Consider the following 17,862-nt stretch of genomic DNA (forward strand, 5'->3'; position numbering starts at 1 on the left):
CGACTTTTGAGTGAACTGATTCTAAAGATTCAGTTCACTTAAACGAACTGGAATGCACATCACTACCGCTAATCCTCAAATTGGAGGATTTTGGTTCAGTGCTTACGTGGATGTGTATTTTTGCCCCGCAGCATGGCTATATGATATGATATATTAGAGCGAGAGAGAGATACTTGGATGGAACCACTCTCCCACTCTTTTGTAACAGACCCTCAGACAAGGTGACACAATGTTTCAGACTTTATTGTGATCATTTGAAAAAAGGTTTTACAAAAAAAGGTAACATTCAATTTTTACACCAACTCTTAATAGAAAGAAAATCATTTTAAAATAAGGTTTCGATATATTGAAACAAATTGTGTCGACTAAGTGATGGCTTCTATAAACAAGATAATACACTTAAATGAGTGCTACAAACATGCGGACAAACATGAGAATTATACATGGAGGAAACAATAATACAACAAAATTCGCATGATTGTTTTGTTTTTGTTTTGTTAACTTTCAAGCTCACGTGGCCACACATGTTTTATTGCAAGAATTGAATCTCACCTCATATCTGGACTGGAATGTTTGCCGCTAAGATTTGTTGCATTTGTTTGCCCCAATTTTCACCAAACAAATGTGAATTTACCACAAGTGTTACTGTACGCACAAATAAAAACCCCTCATCCAACTCCACATCCTCATGATTTTTTTCCTTTCATCTAAAAAGTTTGGCTGTTTTCCATATTAAAATGAAGGTTTGGAGATGCATGTTTTTCATTGGACTGATGAAACACAAAAAAAAGCTCGAAAACACAAAAGCCAAAAACAAAAAAACAAAACAGTGATGACAAATCTTCAGAGAAACAAAGCAAAAGCATTGTGAGAAACATTCGGTTCTGGGCGCTCAAAGAAGCTGCATATTTTTCAGCCATTTTTGGAAGCTCACTTAGTGTTAGCCCAGCATTCACAAAACCACGCCCTCGCCGAAACGATCTTGTCCAGGAAACAGCATAACGTGGTGTCATGACATTACCCTCTCTGAAAAACCTTTTTAATTTAGTGCATAACTGAAAGGTGAGAAAAACAAGTGAGCTGTTGTGTCTTTACAACCTAAACCGTTCCGAGATGAGCGCAAGTGCCGATTTTGTTCAGGGACCGACCTTTGGTCTTGTGACGTTGTGATTATCGAAAAACTAAAACGGTGATGGAAAAGAAACGAGTGAACTTCTGCATCGGACGTTTTGTCTGGAAATATGGCTGCTGACCACTGTTACTGTAAGCGCACTTCCCAAACTTGTCGGGGAATCTTTCCACGGCGAATCTTTGTATTCAATAAACCCAAAAATAAAAAACACACACATGCACCTCCAGCATTTTATACACGACTATGATACAAAATAAGGCATTTCATTGTGTAGAACGTGTTTGCGCGCGCGCGCGCGTGTGTGTGTACATAGCAACCATTTTGAATGCTTCCGCTGGCCTATAAAAAGACTGCAAAAACAAAGTCTGAATAACTCTTACTTAAAATATATATATTTGTCATATATATTTATATTCATATGTAAAAAAACAATAAAACAAAAGAACCCAAATCAGATAGGAGATTGGAGAGGCTGTCCTTGCGATAGAGCAGTTCTCTCTCTCTCTTTCTCTCTCTCTCTCACCTCACCTGTCTGTCTCGACCTCATTCCATCACCTCGCCGGGCGCCACCGTGACCAACTGCAGCGGGATCTCCTGATTGGCCACCAGGTTGTGGGCGCCGGTCGACTGCAGGATGAGCGTGGTGCCGTCGGCCGTGATGAGGGTGTCCGCGGGCAAGGGCGATGACGACGAGGCGGGCGCGCCGCCTTTCTTATTCTGGTGAGTCTTTATGTGCTTGGCCAGGTGGTCGCTGCGCATGAACCGCTTGGAGCACTCGCCGCACACAAACTTCTTCTCGCCTGGGACGGACGGACACGCAGTTGGCAATGTTAGCTTAGTTGGATTTAAATGTACAGTTGTGGGTGGTACAATGAATAGCTACAAGTTTCAATCTAGAAAATAAATAAATAAAAGCTCAGTCACCCGTGTGCGTCCTTCTGTGTCTCTGCAGCTCGTCACTCCTGGTGAACCTCTTGCCGCAGTACATCCAGTTGCACACGAAGGGCCGCTCGCCGCTGTGCCAACGCAGGTGGGCGCGCAGGTGCGACGTCTTGCCGTACACTTTGCTGCAGCCCACGATGTGGCAGATGTGCAGCTTCTTCTTGCCCAGCCCGGAGCCTCTGCGTGAGCGAGAGACACCTTTAAGTGACATTCCATCTCAAATCGTCGTCCTCAAGTCGTTCCAGACGACGGCGGCCGTTGCTCACCTTCCTCCCGACTCTTTACAGTTGGGGCAGGTGCAGGCCACCCGCCGCAGACGCTTGCCCTCGCCGCTGGCGGCATCGGCGTCGTCGTCGATGGTCATCTGCACGCGCAGGTTGTTCAGGTCGCTGGGGTTGAGCGTGGAGTCGCCGCTCAGGTGCCAATCCTCGGAGTCGGGCTCCTCCTTGATTTGGATGCCTGCCTCGACACAAAGGGAGGAGACACGCACTGAGCTCTGGAGAAGGCAAGCCAGAAGCACGTGCAAACTCAAACGCCCGACTTCTGACCTCCGAGCCTTCAAACAAACATTCAGACTTAGTAATTGATCATGCAAAAGTAACGAGGCGCGCGTCGTACCAGCCGGGCTGTTGGTGTCGTCGCCCTGCTGCGGGAACTGAACGCCGCTTTGCGTCAGCGAGTTGACGGTCACCGTCTGGAGATTGGGCAAGCTGACCTGGCCCGCCTGGCCCAGCGGGAAGGTCTGCACGGGGGCCAAGGTCAGCTGCTGCGCCTGACCCTGCCCCTGCGGCAGCTGGAGCCCCTGAAGCGACTGAACACCCTGTACCTAAAAAAAAAACAGCACACGCCTCCATATCTTCTCCCGACAACTTTGTCTTGACGTCCCCGTCACAGCGCCCCACCCCACCTGGAAGGTCTGCCACTGGATCTGCCCGGTGGGGCTGACCGTCTGGGCCTGGATGAGGAAGGTCCCCGGGTTGACCAGCTGGACGCTCTGAAGGGTCTGATTGGCCGCTGCGTTCAGGTCCTGGCCCGCTGTCACCTGGGCCTGACCGTCGCCCGACAGTTGGAGGATGGGCTGCGAGAGAGTGGCGGCGCTGGACGACGACACCTGAGCAACATCGGTCAGAGGGAGGAAGATGAAGAAGCTTTAGGCTGCTTTCGGGAGGAAGGTGGAATGATTGCTCTGTCAAAATTAGATTGTTCAAACAAAAATATCTGCACGCTGACCTGGATCTGCTGCAGGTGGGAATTAAAGTTCTCCGAAGTGGACGTATGGTCCGACACGCCGGCGGACACGGCCGTGGCTTGGGTCAGCACGCCCGTCCCGTCGATGGTGGCGGGGAGCTGCGAGGGGGCGTCCGAGGCGGGCGCGTAGAGCTGCTGGTGTCCGTCGCCCGCCAGTTTGCCGTCCTGCCCGGCGCTCTCCAGGGTCTGTCCGCTCATGATCAGCTGGCCCTCCGGCGTCACGCCCGTGGCAATGGGCACCGTCTGCGCTGCCGTCAGGCCCAGCGATTCCAGGTCCACGCTGTTGATGGGCACGAAGGTGATGTTGCCGGGCAGCCCCACTGGGTACGCCGAGCCCCCGGCCAGCGGAAGACCCTGGATGGACTGCGCTTGCCCCGCCTGCGTCAGGAGGTCCGTGGTGGCCGATGTCGCGCAGCTGATTCCGATGCCGCCTTGGCTGCCGTCTTGGAGGAGCTGGATTTGCCCCGTGCCGTCATCCAAGCCTTGCGTCTGGAAGCTCGTCAGCGTCCCGTCCGCATTTTGGATCTGGGGGATGACCTGAAAAGTACATTTTCCATTCAGCAGACTTGGCCACACTTTGACAATCACTGACTGATAACACCCAAATTGCTTTCAATCGGAAAAGCAAAAACATACAATCGAAATATGAAAGCGACAACTCGGGTGACAACTTCATCTTACTTGATATTGAATGCCCGACACGCCATTGGCCGCCGCCTCGCCCCCTGGCGCAGTGACATAGATAGGCTGGCTCGGGAGACCCCCGAGGGGAAGCACGTACTGCCCGTTGGATGTAGGGATCCCGCCGTTGGGATCATCCTTGGCGGACGAGACGGGCGTTAACACCTCCCAGCGATCTGATCCCGACAACTGAATGGCAGACATGTCTGTCGTCGTCTGTGGAGGTGGAAAATGCGCCCATTAAGCTTTAGCAGATTAGCAAGAGGTAAGCAGATCATCACATTTCGAATCACACACACGTTGGTGTATTAAGGCCCGTCCATCTCAATATATTTTGCCACTGCACGCTGGTCTTCTTTTACAAAGTCATTGAATCAACATGCATATTCTGGGAATGAGCCAAGAAGCCAGAGGGGCAGGAGAAAACACATTGTGTTGCACTAGGGGCCTAACGAATAAGTCACATAACATGCTTCACTTCCAACTAATAGCACATCACTGTTTGGTTTCCTTTTGCGATTGTGCAATGTCACTGGCCTAAATGCTTGAAGAATGTTTAGGGGTCTACAGAAACCCTGAACAAAGGATCACACTTCAAAACTCAAACACTATTCTCTTTGCATTAAGACATTGTCCAGAAAATGATGCAATTTAAAGGAATCATTACATAGTATTTACTTTAACGTTTGTGTTTTTATTAGTATTTGGGGAAATAATAATCACTGGAATTGTTTTCGAAAGATCTGTCTGATAATGCTGTTCTCATGCATATCAGTTCATCTTTCTTTGACATTGTACACATACCTATGAAGGCCTACTGGTAGCTAGCTGGGCCAGCGTAGATTCGAACCCACTGAGCTGCGAGGCACGGGTGCAAACCACTAGTGCACCATGCTGTCATAAAGACATGGGTCAAACTGACCACTAATAGGAGTGGATGACAGCATTGCAAGAGTTTTCAAGGAGGAAAAATATGCAATAGCGCCGCTAGCTCACATCATGGAAGCTAGCAGGCGAGTGGGGGATGGGCGAGAAATGAACGCTACTGTTTTTGATTATGGACGCCGAAGCGGAGCGACATTACGCCGTCGGTGGCGCGCTTCCACCCGCCCTTTGCGTCGCCGAGAGCGCACCGAGCGACTGTCCCCGTACGGAGCGACGGTCTCGCAACGTCCTCCCCACTATGGGCGGGTTTTAACGGGCTTAAGAAGTGGGTGGCCGCTGTAGAGAGTGGGGGGAACACAGGAAGTGTACTACGGCGTTTCACCCTCCTCCACCCTTCCCCACCCCCCAATGGCATCAAAATTTCAAAACGTGTGAACTTCCACGCTCGCTAAACACAACGCAGAAAACCACTCGAGAGGAAGGAAAACAAGGGGGACCAAATGTGGCGAGTTTACCTGCGGTTCCTGAAGAAAGTCGCTTTGACTGCTGTCCACGTCCGCGGACGCCATTTCTCCCTTGTTTCACTCGGTAATCTTCAACTCCCGTCGGGCCTTGAAAGCCCCGCAAAGCATCCCCCCCTCGCTACTCTTCCTCGGTCCTACCCCCGCAAAAAACAACAACTTTCCCCTCTCCCCCACCAAGCCGAAATTCCCGTCAACTTTGCAGGGACGCGACAGGCCACCGGGACAAGGAGAGCGGCTGTTTACAACTCCGTCGCTAGCCTGCTAGCTTGGCTGCTAGCTCACCATAGCCGAGCTAGTTAGCCGCCGAGCAAAAAAAAAAAAAAAAAGGGTTAAAAGAGACGTAGCTTCCGTCAATAAAACTCACCACCCGGGTAGCACGTCGATGCGCTAACTGTTTTTATAGTTTACATCCCGAGTGGGGACGTAATTAAAAGCTGCTAAACTCCAAACATGATCATTTTATCATAGACGAGCTAGTTGGGTTGATCGGTGAATAAGGGGCGATTTTTTTTTTTTTTTTCTATTTTGATTGACGGTGCGGGAAACACAAAGGGGCGGGACTTAGCGAGGTCGCCTATGCAATTTGCATCGCATTACAGGACGTCCCACCTTTCTTCTTTGTAGCCATTGGCTGAAGATGCCAGTAGTTCGTAGCCTGATTGGCTGACCCTGGATGTCAATCGTTTTTAAAGTACGTGTGTTTCCTGTTTGGAGATAGACGGGAACTTTTGCCGAGTTTTTAACTTTTAACTATATTTTAAAAACTTGTATTATATACGTGTATATTATTATGGTCACCTTTCAAAAATCAACTTGCAGAATTAGATTACATTTTCAATTAATCATTTTTTGCACCTTAAATATGATAGCTGAACTGAAAATCACATGCCAAGAGCCAAAGAAATAGGGATAAGTATGTGCACGGCACAAAAATTACCTGGACACACTCAGCTGCTCAAAGTTCTTGGATATATTAAGAAAATTCTGTAATTTGTCATATTTGTATTGTTAAATAAAACCCTTACTGTAGTTCCCTCAGATTGACCTGCAAAAGAATCTTCAGAAAGTTAAAAACTATATAATAAATAATAATAAAAGTATACTTTTACTAATTATAAGATAATAAACTTCCGAGTGGGTTTTGTCACATTTTATTGATGACCAGGCTGACATTTTTGTGGGCAACATATGATTGCGTAGCGGATTGAAGGCATTCTTTGTGTGGTCAAATAAAAAGTGTGGATGGCATTCTCTTCTTTAAAATTATTATTGACATTCCTATTTCTTCTTGGGTGCGTTGGGTGTGTTGAACTTAAAGAAGATGATGTCACCATCCTCCACCACGTAGTTTCGACCCTGTTGTCTGTATTTGCCTGCAGCCTACATTGGGCAAATGAAAATGCAATATACAAGATCAAAATGACTTATTTGATCAAATAACTTATTGTGGACATTTCCTGACATGCCGTACCTTGACTGCATTTTCGCTGCCCTCCTCTTTGAAGTCGGTATATTTCATCACCTCAGCCATGATGAAACCCTTCTCGAAGTCCGTGTGGATCTTTCCGGCCGCCTGTGGAGCTTTGCTGCCTTTCTGTTGGGTTGCAATGATAAAAACAATAAGCTTGATTTTCATAATAACCTGCCCGACTGCACTTAACTGTTTTTCCAGATAAATTGTCTCCATGGTTTTACCAGGACCAGAATGACTGACTTTGTGGTGACAACGCTGAAGAACACACTTACCCGGACGGTCCAAGCTCGCACCTCGTCCGGTCCCGCGGTGAAGAAGTACTCCAGCTGTAACGCTGCGTAGCCTGTCTTAATTATTTTGGTCAGGACACTAGAAGAAGACCAAGACAACGACATTATGTGTCAAGACCAAGGTTAAAATAGTTTGGGGATTTTTCATGATAGCACAAATGTTTTTAGAAAGCTTATGTATAAAATTGACAGACAAAACGAAGGACATTTTTACTACAGTTTGGACCACCTCTGCGTCTTTTGCTCTTCGCAGTATTTTGTCTGGTCCTCTGGTTCCATATCAAACAGTTTGGACTCCAACGCTCCGCTGAGGGGGATCACCATGGAGCCCGGGTCGTGAGCATCCACCCATTCCTTGATTTTAGCCAACCTCAGAGAAGAGAATACTTTCAACATGACAACACACACCTGAACCAAAACAACCCAAAACATTTGACAAAAACAAACAAACAGACAAATACACCGAGACACATACCACTTGTTCTTTTTGCGGATGTAATCCTTCTCGGAGAGGTTGACCAGGTAGATCATGGGTTTGGATGTGAGGAACAAGTACTTGTTCAAAACCTCAATCTGCAACACGAGCACATTTCCACTCAGGAGAGCTCCACAAGAATGCAGAGCCACTAAATGAGCTGAAGGGGGACCTCTTTGTCATTCCAGTCTCGGCAGAATCGCACGTGTTTCTTCTCGTCCACCACCCAGTTCTTCACCTTCACCATGATGTCCTGAATAAAGAGGAAGCGCTCGTTCGTTACCTCGCTTCCATCCGTAAGGCCGATGACGACACAAGTCATACGTATTCGGGTTTAAGCTTCTTATCGTTGCCTCGGACAGCCGTCTTCTCCAGCTTGTCCAGAATGGGCTCGATCATCTCCTCATCTTTGAGCCGCAGCTCCTCGTGGATGATCTCCATGTCTCGCACTGGGTCCACGTTGCCCTCTACGTGGACGATGTCCTCATCGTCAAAGGCACCTGGCGAGACGGTGAAGTTAACCCAAGAGTGAATGCTTTTAAATCCGGCTTAAAAACTAATTTTTGTGATAATTTAGTTCAGTCAGTCATTTCTCTTCCTGGTTTCTAATACTCAGAACATTATGGCTCTCGGACTTGTTTGGGTTCAGCACTCTGGGCTGCACCTGTGCGCCTCACTCAAGTTCTTGGCTCAGGCACTGACACACAGAGTAGACAAGTAACTCACGTGTCATGTGGAAGATGCCATCACATGCGCTAATGTGGGAGAGGAAAGCGTTCCCCAACCCTTGTCCCGAGTGTGCGCCCTTCACCAGGCCGGCGATGTCCACCACATTAAGAAAAGCAGGAACTTTACTGGGGAGGAGACGGCAGAAGCGTGGTCAAACTTCACTTACTCACTAGAACATAACTAAAACTATAGCTCAGTCACTATCCTTGCTGTATACAATCACATAAACACACCTGGCCGGTTTATGATATTGGCAGAGAAAATCGAAGCGTTCATCGGGTACTGGCACTCTGCTCTCATTGGGGTCAATAGTGCAGAAGGGGAAGTTCTCCGCTGCTGCTTGGCTCTTGGTCAACACGTTGAAAAACGTGGATTTCCTGCAAACACTTCATCTCAAAATGTGTCTTGACAAAAAATACGCATCATGTGTATTCAATTGTACCAACCCGACGTTTGGCAGTCCCACGATTCCGATTTTAAGCGACGTCCCGAAGCGTCCAATCAACGGGGGCGGCTTAGGTGCGTCTCCCTTCTTTGGAGGCATCTGCAAGAGCGGCGTCAAGTTACCATTCGGCCACGATACATTCCCCTGAGGAATATCACTACTTTTAGAGCTCCTACAACACTTTGGAGGCTCTGTAGCTTTAGGCTAGCTGGAGGTGAAAACGTGGAGTTTCATTCAAACCCGATTTATGCTAGCGTTAGCAGGCGGCTAATATGAACCACACCTGAATATGTCCAAGCAAGTCGCTAACCGACTCTCCACGGAGACACTTAACTTAGACTTTAGGTTTTGAGTTTAAGTGTAAAAACGATTTTCATGTGTACCTTTATTTCGCTTTCTACGTGCCGTACACTTCAGCGATTGCCGAACACACGGACCACTGGGCTGGGAAAGACAGCACGGTCTGCAGCGAGAGCTGAGCGGAAGTGTTTTGGCAAGCAAGTCTTCCAATAGGTCAGTGCGAGAGCATACGTCACAGCGACGTGTAACATTTTCATCCCGGAGTAAATATAAAATACCAAAGTAAAAAAATACTGTAAAAGCACTTTCACTGTCCCCCTTTTTTTCTGGATTGTATAAACACGAAATTTAGATTTACATTATTCAAAAATGAATTGTCTTAACAGGCGAACGCCTCGATTGGTTGGTGCCAGAGTTGTGTGCCTACGTCAGAGCTGCGCGACCATCCCACTCCATTTTAATAACAATCCTATGTAAACGTCACAAATAATTCACAGGGATGGGATTTTTGCATTTAAATTTCTTTAACTGGCCTCATCCATGTCCTTAGGGAATTTAATTTGCATTACTGTACTGTCAAGGCACCATTTTGAAGAAACATGCAAATAAAAACTGCTGACAATGGTTTCAGCTTTTATTTGAAAATCCACATGACAAATTCAACCTCCTGTATACCGTGTAATATAACAAACTGCAGAAGGGACACAAGCCATTTATACACTGTGGTGCGTATTTCTATTTTTGAACATTGAGAAAACCTAATGAAAGCTTACCATGTCTAACATTCTCATTAAGAACTTGCTCTACAAATTGTGTCTTTAAAATGAAAAAAAAAAAAAAAAAAAGACTACAATGGATGTCATACTAAGAGTAACATGGACAGGTATTATGACAGAAAATGAACTGAACATTAGCAGATGCATTCAAAGTGGACAAAGTTGCTTTGTGTATTGTTAAAAAAAATAAAATCCACACTCCAAACATACGTTTCCACTACAAAACAAAAAAGCCATTCTTTTAAACGTCACCTTTTTGGTTCTGTGTCCAAAATCAAACAAAACAGTGTCCAGATTTCAGCAAACAAAACAACTTTCAACATCAGGAACGTTGTGCACGTTATCCTCAAAATTTGTCGGGTAAACCTTTATCCCCCGTGCATTTCTGTGAACAAGCTGTGGTCTGGTCAAAACATCAAAAAACAAAAAATGGACGACTTCACTGCTCAGTAGTGACCTGTAGAAAAGAAAGGGAGAAATACATTTATTTTGTTAAATAGTCCATACATTGATATCACTTTCCCTCAAATAGTGGCTTCATTTATAAATTATTTGCGTCAATAAATACCATAACCCTTATTTAGTAAGCATCTAAGAAAAGACAGTAATCCTGTGTGCCAGTGTCAAACATACGTGGGGAGTAGGATCGTGATCTGGATCGAGAGCGGTACCCTCTGCTGTAGTACGGCGATGGTGATCTTCGTCTATCGGACAAATAATAACAATTCAATGTCAACCACCAATCCCACAAGATAACCAGACGCAAAGCGCCTTACCTGTATGATCGGTACTCCCGGTCGTCATAGCGATCGTAATCCCGATCGTAACCACGATCATAACCTCGATCGTAGCCTCGGTCGTAGTCCCTTGACATGCGCCTTGAGCCGCCTCCCCCTCCTCCGCCGCCGCCGCCGCCACCACCACCACCTCCGCCTCCACCGCTGGACACGGAACATAGAAGCTCGAGGAAACATTTTCGAACCTATGGCGCGGCCGGGACGCCACTCACTACGTGGGCCGTCCCATGTAGATGCCAGGGGTGGGGGTGTGCGCTCGTTTGGTAATGGAGAAATCCACGCGGATTCGTCGGCCGTCCAGTTCCATTCCGTTAGCGTGCTCCTTGGCCTGAAGGAACATGTGGGCGTTAGTCAACCAAATCGCCATGTTGGTGGGAAACCTGTACCGCAGAAGCTTCACAAGTCAATTAATTCCTGGGTAACTGATACTCGCCTCCTTGGAGTCCTCGTAGTTCTCAAAGTAGACAAAAGCGAAGCCCCTGGAGCGCCGCGACTGCTGGTCGTACACGATGTTGACGTCCGCCAGGGGGCCATACTTCGAGAAAACCTCCCGCAGGTCCCGCTCGGTGGTGTACAGGCTCAGGCCAAACACACCCAGGCAGGTGTTTGGATCAGGGTTGGCCTTTGGGAGGCAGAAGGAGTTTGGCAATAAGCACAACATGATCTTTTTTGCCTATTGAAAAAAAATAAACAGCTGGTTTGCAGCCATTTTGAGCAATGTAATCGTTACCCTATTGCCAATGTGCCTGCGGCGGTTGGACATGGGCGAGCGGCTGTGGCTCCTTCGCCGGCTGCCGGAGCGGCTTCGGGATCGGCGACGGCGAGAGCGGGAACGAGAGCGGGAATAGTTCCTACGTGAGCTCCGGTGGGAACGGGACCTAAGAAGATGATGCAGCGCTCATATGAAGAGGCAGTTAACTCAAGATGCTCCCGATTGTTACCAAAATAGGGTCTTACCTAGATTTGGATTTGGATCTGGAGCGTGAGCGAGACCTGGACCTGGAATGCTGGGAACCATCCTTGGAGCGTGCCGGCGAGCGGCTGGCAGATTTTGCCGATCGCTGAGGGGAGGAACTCCCCGAGCCAGGCTGTGGCTCCTGGACAAACCAGACAGCGACGTTAAGACAAAACAAGTCGCGCTGGTGTTAAGAAAGAATGATACAAAATGTGTGACTCCACTCGCCCTTAAAACCTTTAGAAGGACTTTTTTTCTTTTTTAGGTTAGCGTATTTTTATGGATGAAATACACATGAAATACATTAATGTACTTATTTAGCTGAAAAGCAGATTTGAGATAAATAATAATGAAGGTGGGGCGCTAGCGAGTGAGTTAGAGAGGGACATTTAACATGCATGATTTAGAGAAAGAAAAGAGAATAGCAACATAATAGTCTGTTAAGAAATTACTCCTACCCGGCCAAACCTCTGATCATAACTTCATAACTTCTTTTACTTCATTACTTCAAAACAACCCGTCATTTCTTCTTTCTTCTCTTTGACATTACGACGTCTTTTTTCCTCCTCTTCCCCAATTTTACCATCTGCCATTACAACACTAGTCGAGGGATAGGATCTTGTGCGCTTCTTTTTTTCTGCTCCCAATACATTAGCATGCATCAACGGCATTGGCTTCAAACATTAACAACTTCGCATCAGAAACGTCTTCCGCCTTTTTTTCTTTCTTCCAACCTCAACCTTGACAAAGAACAAACAAGGGGGTGATAAGGCAAGTTGGTTGGTTTGGTTGCATTTAAACACCAAAAGGCACAAAGAAATAATACCAGTATAACCAGATAACAGTAAGAGTGCACAAAGGAGTATATTGAAAGCCACACTGAAAGTTTTACATATGGTGAAGAGCCAACGACTCAAATTCATTGTGATAAAAAATAAATACATAATAATAGTATGACGTTAAGCAGAATTGGGAAAAAAAAAATCCGCACGATAATGAACGCAACACTACGACCGCCATTTTCCCCAAATGGTTTTATTTTACTCAATTTTATTCAGTGTCGCCCCAACTACTCCTTTGTCACAAAAAATTCAATACTCAACACAGCATTGATTAAAATTCACATTTACAAAATACAATTTAGACGCTAGTTTTACAACCGTAGGCAACATATGTCGGATGAATAAAAGCATGGCCATGGCGGCGCGGCCTAGTCGAAGAATGACGGCTGGTAATGGGCCGCATGCTTTCATTGATTAAAAACACAACTAAAAAATCAAGGGAAAGAACTAACACAATACATAAAAAAACATATCCAATAAAAAAAAATTGGTTCACGGTTCAGAAGACACGTTGCCATAACCACGTCGGTTCAACAAAGCAAGAAACATTGGAGCTAACAAGCTAACGTTAGCTTGGCGTCGTTTTCCCCGCTCGATATTTTCCGTTAAAAGTCAAACAAAACTCACCTTATCCCTGAACTCTTTCTCGGTGTCGCTCATGTTCGCGTCACTAGTCACTTTTAGAGCAAATACTGCTCTGATGATTGATTTTGTTATATATAGATTATAAGCCCCAAATAGCTTTAATGCTGTCGTAAACTGGATCAAGACGATTTAGGCTATCAGAGGGGACTGTAAAGATCGTTCTTTTCGCTTCCGGATTTTCGAAATAAAATACACAACTTCCGCCTGAGCCCCGAGAAAATAAAAAAAACTTCAAACACAATCCAAGTGCCGGTGTTTTGTTTTCGTAGAGCGTTAATTATTATACTACTAAACAATATAAAGTACAGCAAGCCCTAAAATTAAAAAACAAAATTTTAAATAGTCAAAAAGTAATATGAATATCTTTAACTACGGTCTCTTGCTTCACAAAAAATAATGACGTGAAGATACATAAGTTATATTATAAATGTTTATTACATGAAGGGAAACAAACAAAAACACTTGAAAGCATGAACTTAAACATGCATTTGTATACAGTAGTTTGCTATGCATTCAATACTGTACGCAATGTGCCTCACATCTCTTAGCAGTTTATTAAACTGGGGGGGGAACAAAAATATATACTCTCATTCAGTCATTTCAAAAATAATGATTTCACCACGTTTGTCAACGTCTCCGGAGTAGTGCTTGAATAAATTAGCGTCCTGCGAAAAACATGGAAGTGACCTGCACATACTGTGATAAGTGAATACGACAACATAGCTCAGTATGATGTCAACCTCTCCGGTTTCAGTGTGAGAAACCTGAAAGGCACTTGCGGCAGTACTTCCAAAACAAAAGTCTTCTTTCCCCCCCCAAAAAAGAAAAAATTAACACCAATGGTTGTTGCTTGCGTCTAAATGTCTCCAATTACAACTCGGAGGGGGGGGGGGGGCATGTGTGTGTTAGTCCTTTGCAGGTATCGGATGCTGACACGCTGAGATAGCTAAAGGAGTTTCTGATGCACAATTTCCCAAATCATCAGCTTCCGGAAAAGAGGCATGTGCCACTGCAGAGAAAGTACATGTTGCTTTTAAAGTTGATGACCAAAATAAGTTGTCCCGGCTCACTCACTCAGTCATTCATAAATACACATACCTGTCTAAAGGTGAGCGGCTTTCCTTTAGCGATATATTGAGCGTATTTACACGCAAACACGCCGCAATCGCTGCCATTCTTCTGCTGGGGAATCTCCTGCAAGGAAAAGCGACAGCATTTTCATTGCATGTCTGCATGAGCAGAGGAGCATTATTTGAGCAAATGCTACCAGCGGGCTCCTTACAGTGGGCCGCATGCAACTGACGCTCCATTTGGTGGTTTCCAGATCTCTGCCTTTTTTTGCTCTGTGCTCCTCCTTCAAGTAGAGGCTGGGAGGGGGGGGGGAGCCAAGTGTGTGTCAGTTTGGAGACCATCGCACAAAAAGATGGCGAGAGAGGGAGATGACAAAAAGGACTCACAGCAGTAGACCGCAAACAGCATCGTGTCTTTGGCCCATCGAGTCGTACGACTTCACCGTCTTTGCTTTCAAGTCTATCACCTGACAAGCAAGGAAAATTGTTTTTTTTTTTTTTTTTTTTCATTTTTCACACAGTTCCGGTGTGATGTTGTCGAGACTCACAGCTAAGGCCCAGTGGACGCCCATGTGTAGCGGGACCAGTAACAGGTCATAAAGGAAGATGTCCACGGCTTTGGTCCAGCGCTTCACGGCGGCGTGACCACCGGCCAGCCCGCCCGGACTGCCGCGGAGCTTGGGGTAGAAGAAGGTGCTGAACGAGTACACCCGTGGTCCCGGGGCCGAGTCGGAACTCTCCTCCATGACCAAGGAAAGGTAGAAGTTGATCACCTGCACACGGGAACAAGAATGTTATCGTTGGCAAAAACGACCAAAACAATTCTGAAGGAAGACCTCGTCGTTGAGCCAGCCGCCTTCCTGAAGAGTGGCCAAGTCTCTCTGTGTGATGCGCAGCTTGAAAGCCGCACTCAAAACCAAGTTGGGGTCGCTCTGGGCCAGAGCGCCGCACACCTCGGCCGCCATCTCCTACGAATCCGCAAAGACAGCAAACGGGATGATAAATCTGATCTGATAATGGCGTGAACGTCTGTAAGAGACCTTGGTGAGTCGAGGTATATCGTCGTCGGTGTGTCGGACATGCGTGGAGAGTGTGTGCGAGTCCGGTGGGCTGGCGGCGGGCGCCACTCGGTCCACAAGGTTGAGGCGAGTGGCAACTTCTGTGGAGAGGTCCCAATCGGCAAATGGTTTCTAAAAAAAAAAAAAAGACGGGGGAATATCAATGACAATGTGTGGACTTTTGCTTAGCAGAATCAGTTGAGCCGTGTAATCTTTTTACATGCAGCTTGGATCAAATGCTAGCAAAAAGGTTAGCATCTCATACGTCCTACGATAATAAGGCAAATTAACCTTTGAACATTTCATATGCTGTCTGTCGTCCGAGTTGCTGAGAGGCAGGGCACCCCATCTGGCAAAAAAATTAAATGGAATTAAGGGCCACAATTAAGACTATTGACAGGAAATTCCATAAACAAAAGCCTACAACAGACCTAAAAAAAATTATAAAAACAATTCAGCTCATCTATCTATGTTCAACCTCTAAGAAATAATGGCACCAACTTGCTCTTATTCACTGGAGTAATTCTCCGAGTTAGCGCGCTGGGGCAAGCTGTTCCAACAACAAAAAAAACAATATTCATTAACGTACAACATTGCTTAATGTTTGTATGAACAATTAGCATCATAAAATCTTTACGGGAATATGGCATCTTTTTCGTAGCTGACTCGAAAGGCTTTCTTGTCACTGCGTGTTCACCGTGGGAGAGCAACACGCTGCAAAAACAATCGGAAAATAATGAGCTGTCTGACAGAAACACTCTAGTCGTTATGTACCAGACCACTGCAAAGTCAATACTTGACCAGCCTGACAACGATAATCCGTCTTGTACTCACGCTTTTGGTTTTGTTTGATTGAAAGGTAGTGGCTGGCGTTTGCTGTATTTTTCTGTCACCATCTCCAGCAGGCGTCTATAGTGCTCTTTGTCATTTTGCTTGATGGTCTATAGAGAAATCAAACAAGAACAAAAAAACATTTGGTAAAACGTCTTCTGAGAAAGGATCGATTCAGAACGAAACGATCGGGATGAACAAGCATATCGACAGGCGTGATGGACCTCTTCCACGGTAAGACTGGGTTTGTAGCAGCGATTGTGTCCAAAGCCATTGCAACTAGTCTGGTTGGCGTTGGGCATTCCCACACTCACAGAGGGCCGTGAAGGCAGCAGCTGAAGGGAGCCCCTCATCTCAGAAGACACAGTGGTTCCACTGAACAGATGAGACAGAGAACTTTAATGCCTGAGTAAATATAATTTCTGTTCCTTTTGTCCCCATCTCAAAATTGACAACACAACTTGCCTGAATTTCCTTCTTAATGGTGGCAAGGAGCTCTGGAAGGGCCTGGTTCCAGCCCTATCATTCAATCCAATCCCTGGTTTATCTGCGGCGAAGAAACCAATTAAAATAAACTATATGGAGAGAGTATACGACATTTTTGTTGATTTATCATCTTTACACACCCATTCTCCAGTCAGGGCTCGTCACCCACGGAGTGCCCAGCTCATCGATTCCCAGAGCGACAGACTAGGAAAACAAGAAATGACACTTTTGAAAGCAATGTATTTTTCTTGATAAAAAAAAAAAAAAAACGTGTTATGTTAATGGTGATCAAAAAGATATATTGACAATTGGCTGAGTAATATGACCTTTAAATAAGTGTCCGGATACTGTACATGATTATTGGGGCATGGTTTCCGCAACCGAAGCAGGCTTGCAACCCCGGCCACAGTGTTCTTCACAAAACTTATCACCACATCTGTTTGCGGGGAAAAAAAGTGATGAATCATCAATTAGCTCATTTTTAAGTGAGTGCAAGAAAATAGCGATTTATTTTTAAGCCCAGACCTCGTCTACACCTTTTTGCTGAAACCGGCTCGCTCTGGCCCACACTGTCTTCTGCATCAACACTGGAAGGAGAAGAAAGGCTTCTAAATAAAATGCATGCAAAGACAAGGAATGAATCTGCCTATCATGCACTCGCCTATATCAAGTTGTGCTATTACTCGCTAGCTTGTTAGGATAACGTAATGTGACGACAGCCAGAAAGTTAGTCCAGTCAAATCACACTGCAGCAAGATCGACTTAATTTCGCGTTTACTAACCTCTGGTAGCTCCTCTTGATCGGTCTACCGTGGCTCTCTCGACGCCGTGCTAGCGTGCTTGTCAGCAGCTCCCCGTTATTAGCTTGGTGTTTTTGACCCGTGGTGGGCTCAAACAACGACGAGATTCCGTCAAATATCCATTCATACATCCCAGATACATATGTAAAATGGCAACCAGGTCTCTACACGGGCCAGGATGGTCTCTCTTCGTCTCGTGGTTGTATCCAAAAAGAAACGAAACGACGTACGACACTGTGGTATCAGTAGCGAAGCTAGCTTAGCTTGTAGTTTGGTTTCGCAATGCGTCTCAAGCGTATTTAGTGTTGTTTCACCGGATAGGCGGTATTCGATGTTTCTACAGAAGACCGCTTTGTGAAACTACCGGGGTTGTTCGGAGTCGTAAAACGAGCGCACCTAAACATGCTGTCACTGGATGACGTCGGGAGAAGAGGATTGGCTGAAACCGAAACAAGTGTTTAATTACGTAATTGTCAA

At 46.0% G+C, this 17,862-nt stretch overlaps 4 protein-coding genes across 7 annotated transcripts; all 4 read right to left on the reverse strand.

The window, feature by feature from the left end:
- Positions 1-227: 227 nt before the first annotated feature.
- On the reverse strand, positions 228-5,551 carry LOC147045125 (transcription factor Sp3-like). The gene is made up of 8 exons (XM_085932511.1): positions 5,404-5,551; positions 4,004-4,219; positions 3,305-3,859; positions 2,982-3,185; positions 2,693-2,900; positions 2,341-2,533; positions 2,057-2,253; positions 228-1,932 (listed from the first exon to the last, which is right to left on the reverse strand). The coding sequence occupies exons 1-8, from the start codon at positions 5,455-5,457 to the stop codon at positions 1,676-1,678; spliced, it is 1,884 nt and encodes a 627-aa protein (XP_085788637.1). The 5' UTR covers positions 5,458-5,551; the 3' UTR covers positions 228-1,675.
- Positions 5,552-6,547: 996 nt separating this feature from the next.
- Positions 6,548-9,337, reverse strand: ola1 (Obg-like ATPase 1). Its single transcript, XM_085931840.1, has 11 exons — positions 9,209-9,337; positions 8,827-8,924; positions 8,614-8,757; positions 8,378-8,505; positions 7,976-8,151; positions 7,824-7,904; positions 7,652-7,749; positions 7,406-7,546; positions 7,159-7,255; positions 6,884-7,006; positions 6,548-6,792 (listed from the first exon to the last, which is right to left on the reverse strand). The coding sequence occupies exons 2-11, from the start codon at positions 8,922-8,924 to the stop codon at positions 6,691-6,693; spliced, it is 1,188 nt and encodes a 395-aa protein (XP_085787966.1). The 5' UTR covers positions 9,209-9,337; the 3' UTR covers positions 6,548-6,690.
- A 408-nt stretch (positions 9,338-9,745) lies between these two features.
- On the reverse strand, positions 9,746-13,309 carry LOC147045127 (transformer-2 protein homolog alpha-like). Of its 2 annotated transcripts, none has more exons than XM_085932561.1 (8): positions 13,123-13,309; positions 11,656-11,795; positions 11,429-11,576; positions 11,132-11,320; positions 10,914-11,026; positions 10,678-10,842; positions 10,535-10,605; positions 9,746-10,358 (listed from the first exon to the last, which is right to left on the reverse strand). In XM_085932561.1, exons 1-8 carry the CDS (start codon positions 13,153-13,155, stop codon positions 10,348-10,350), a joined length of 870 nt encoding a protein of 289 aa, XP_085788687.1. In that variant the 5' UTR covers positions 13,156-13,309; the 3' UTR covers positions 9,746-10,347. The 2 variants fall into 2 exon arrangements, with proteins under 2 accessions (XP_085788687.1, XP_085788686.1); XM_085932560.1 differs by having other exon boundaries at positions 10,911-11,026.
- Positions 13,310-13,556: 247 nt separating this feature from the next.
- On the reverse strand, positions 13,557-17,776 carry senp2 (SUMO specific peptidase 2). Of its 3 annotated transcripts, none has more exons than XM_085932748.1 (17): positions 17,368-17,776; positions 17,111-17,193; positions 16,912-17,021; positions 16,726-16,789; positions 16,565-16,646; positions 16,324-16,474; positions 16,103-16,209; positions 15,906-15,982; positions 15,770-15,818; positions 15,560-15,617; positions 15,251-15,400; positions 15,047-15,178; positions 14,759-14,983; positions 14,598-14,677; positions 14,423-14,494; positions 14,239-14,334; positions 13,557-14,149 (listed from the first exon to the last, which is right to left on the reverse strand). In XM_085932748.1, the coding sequence occupies exons 1-17, from the start codon at positions 17,514-17,516 to the stop codon at positions 14,122-14,124; spliced, it is 1,713 nt and encodes a 570-aa protein (XP_085788874.1). In that variant the 5' UTR covers positions 17,517-17,776; the 3' UTR covers positions 13,557-14,121. The 3 variants fall into 3 exon arrangements, with proteins under 3 accessions (XP_085788874.1, XP_085788872.1, XP_085788873.1); XM_085932746.1 differs by having other exon boundaries at positions 14,423-14,507; positions 17,368-17,775; XM_085932747.1 differs by having other exon boundaries at positions 14,423-14,507; positions 17,111-17,172; positions 17,368-17,774.
- Positions 17,777-17,862: the final 86 nt, after the last annotated feature.

This window comes from Syngnathus leptorhynchus, chromosome 15 (genome assembly GCF_054491065.1).
Source record: "Syngnathus leptorhynchus isolate UIUO chromosome 15, UIUO_Slep, whole genome shotgun sequence".
Lineage (NCBI taxonomy): Eukaryota > Metazoa > Chordata > Actinopteri > Syngnathiformes > Syngnathidae > Syngnathus > Syngnathus leptorhynchus.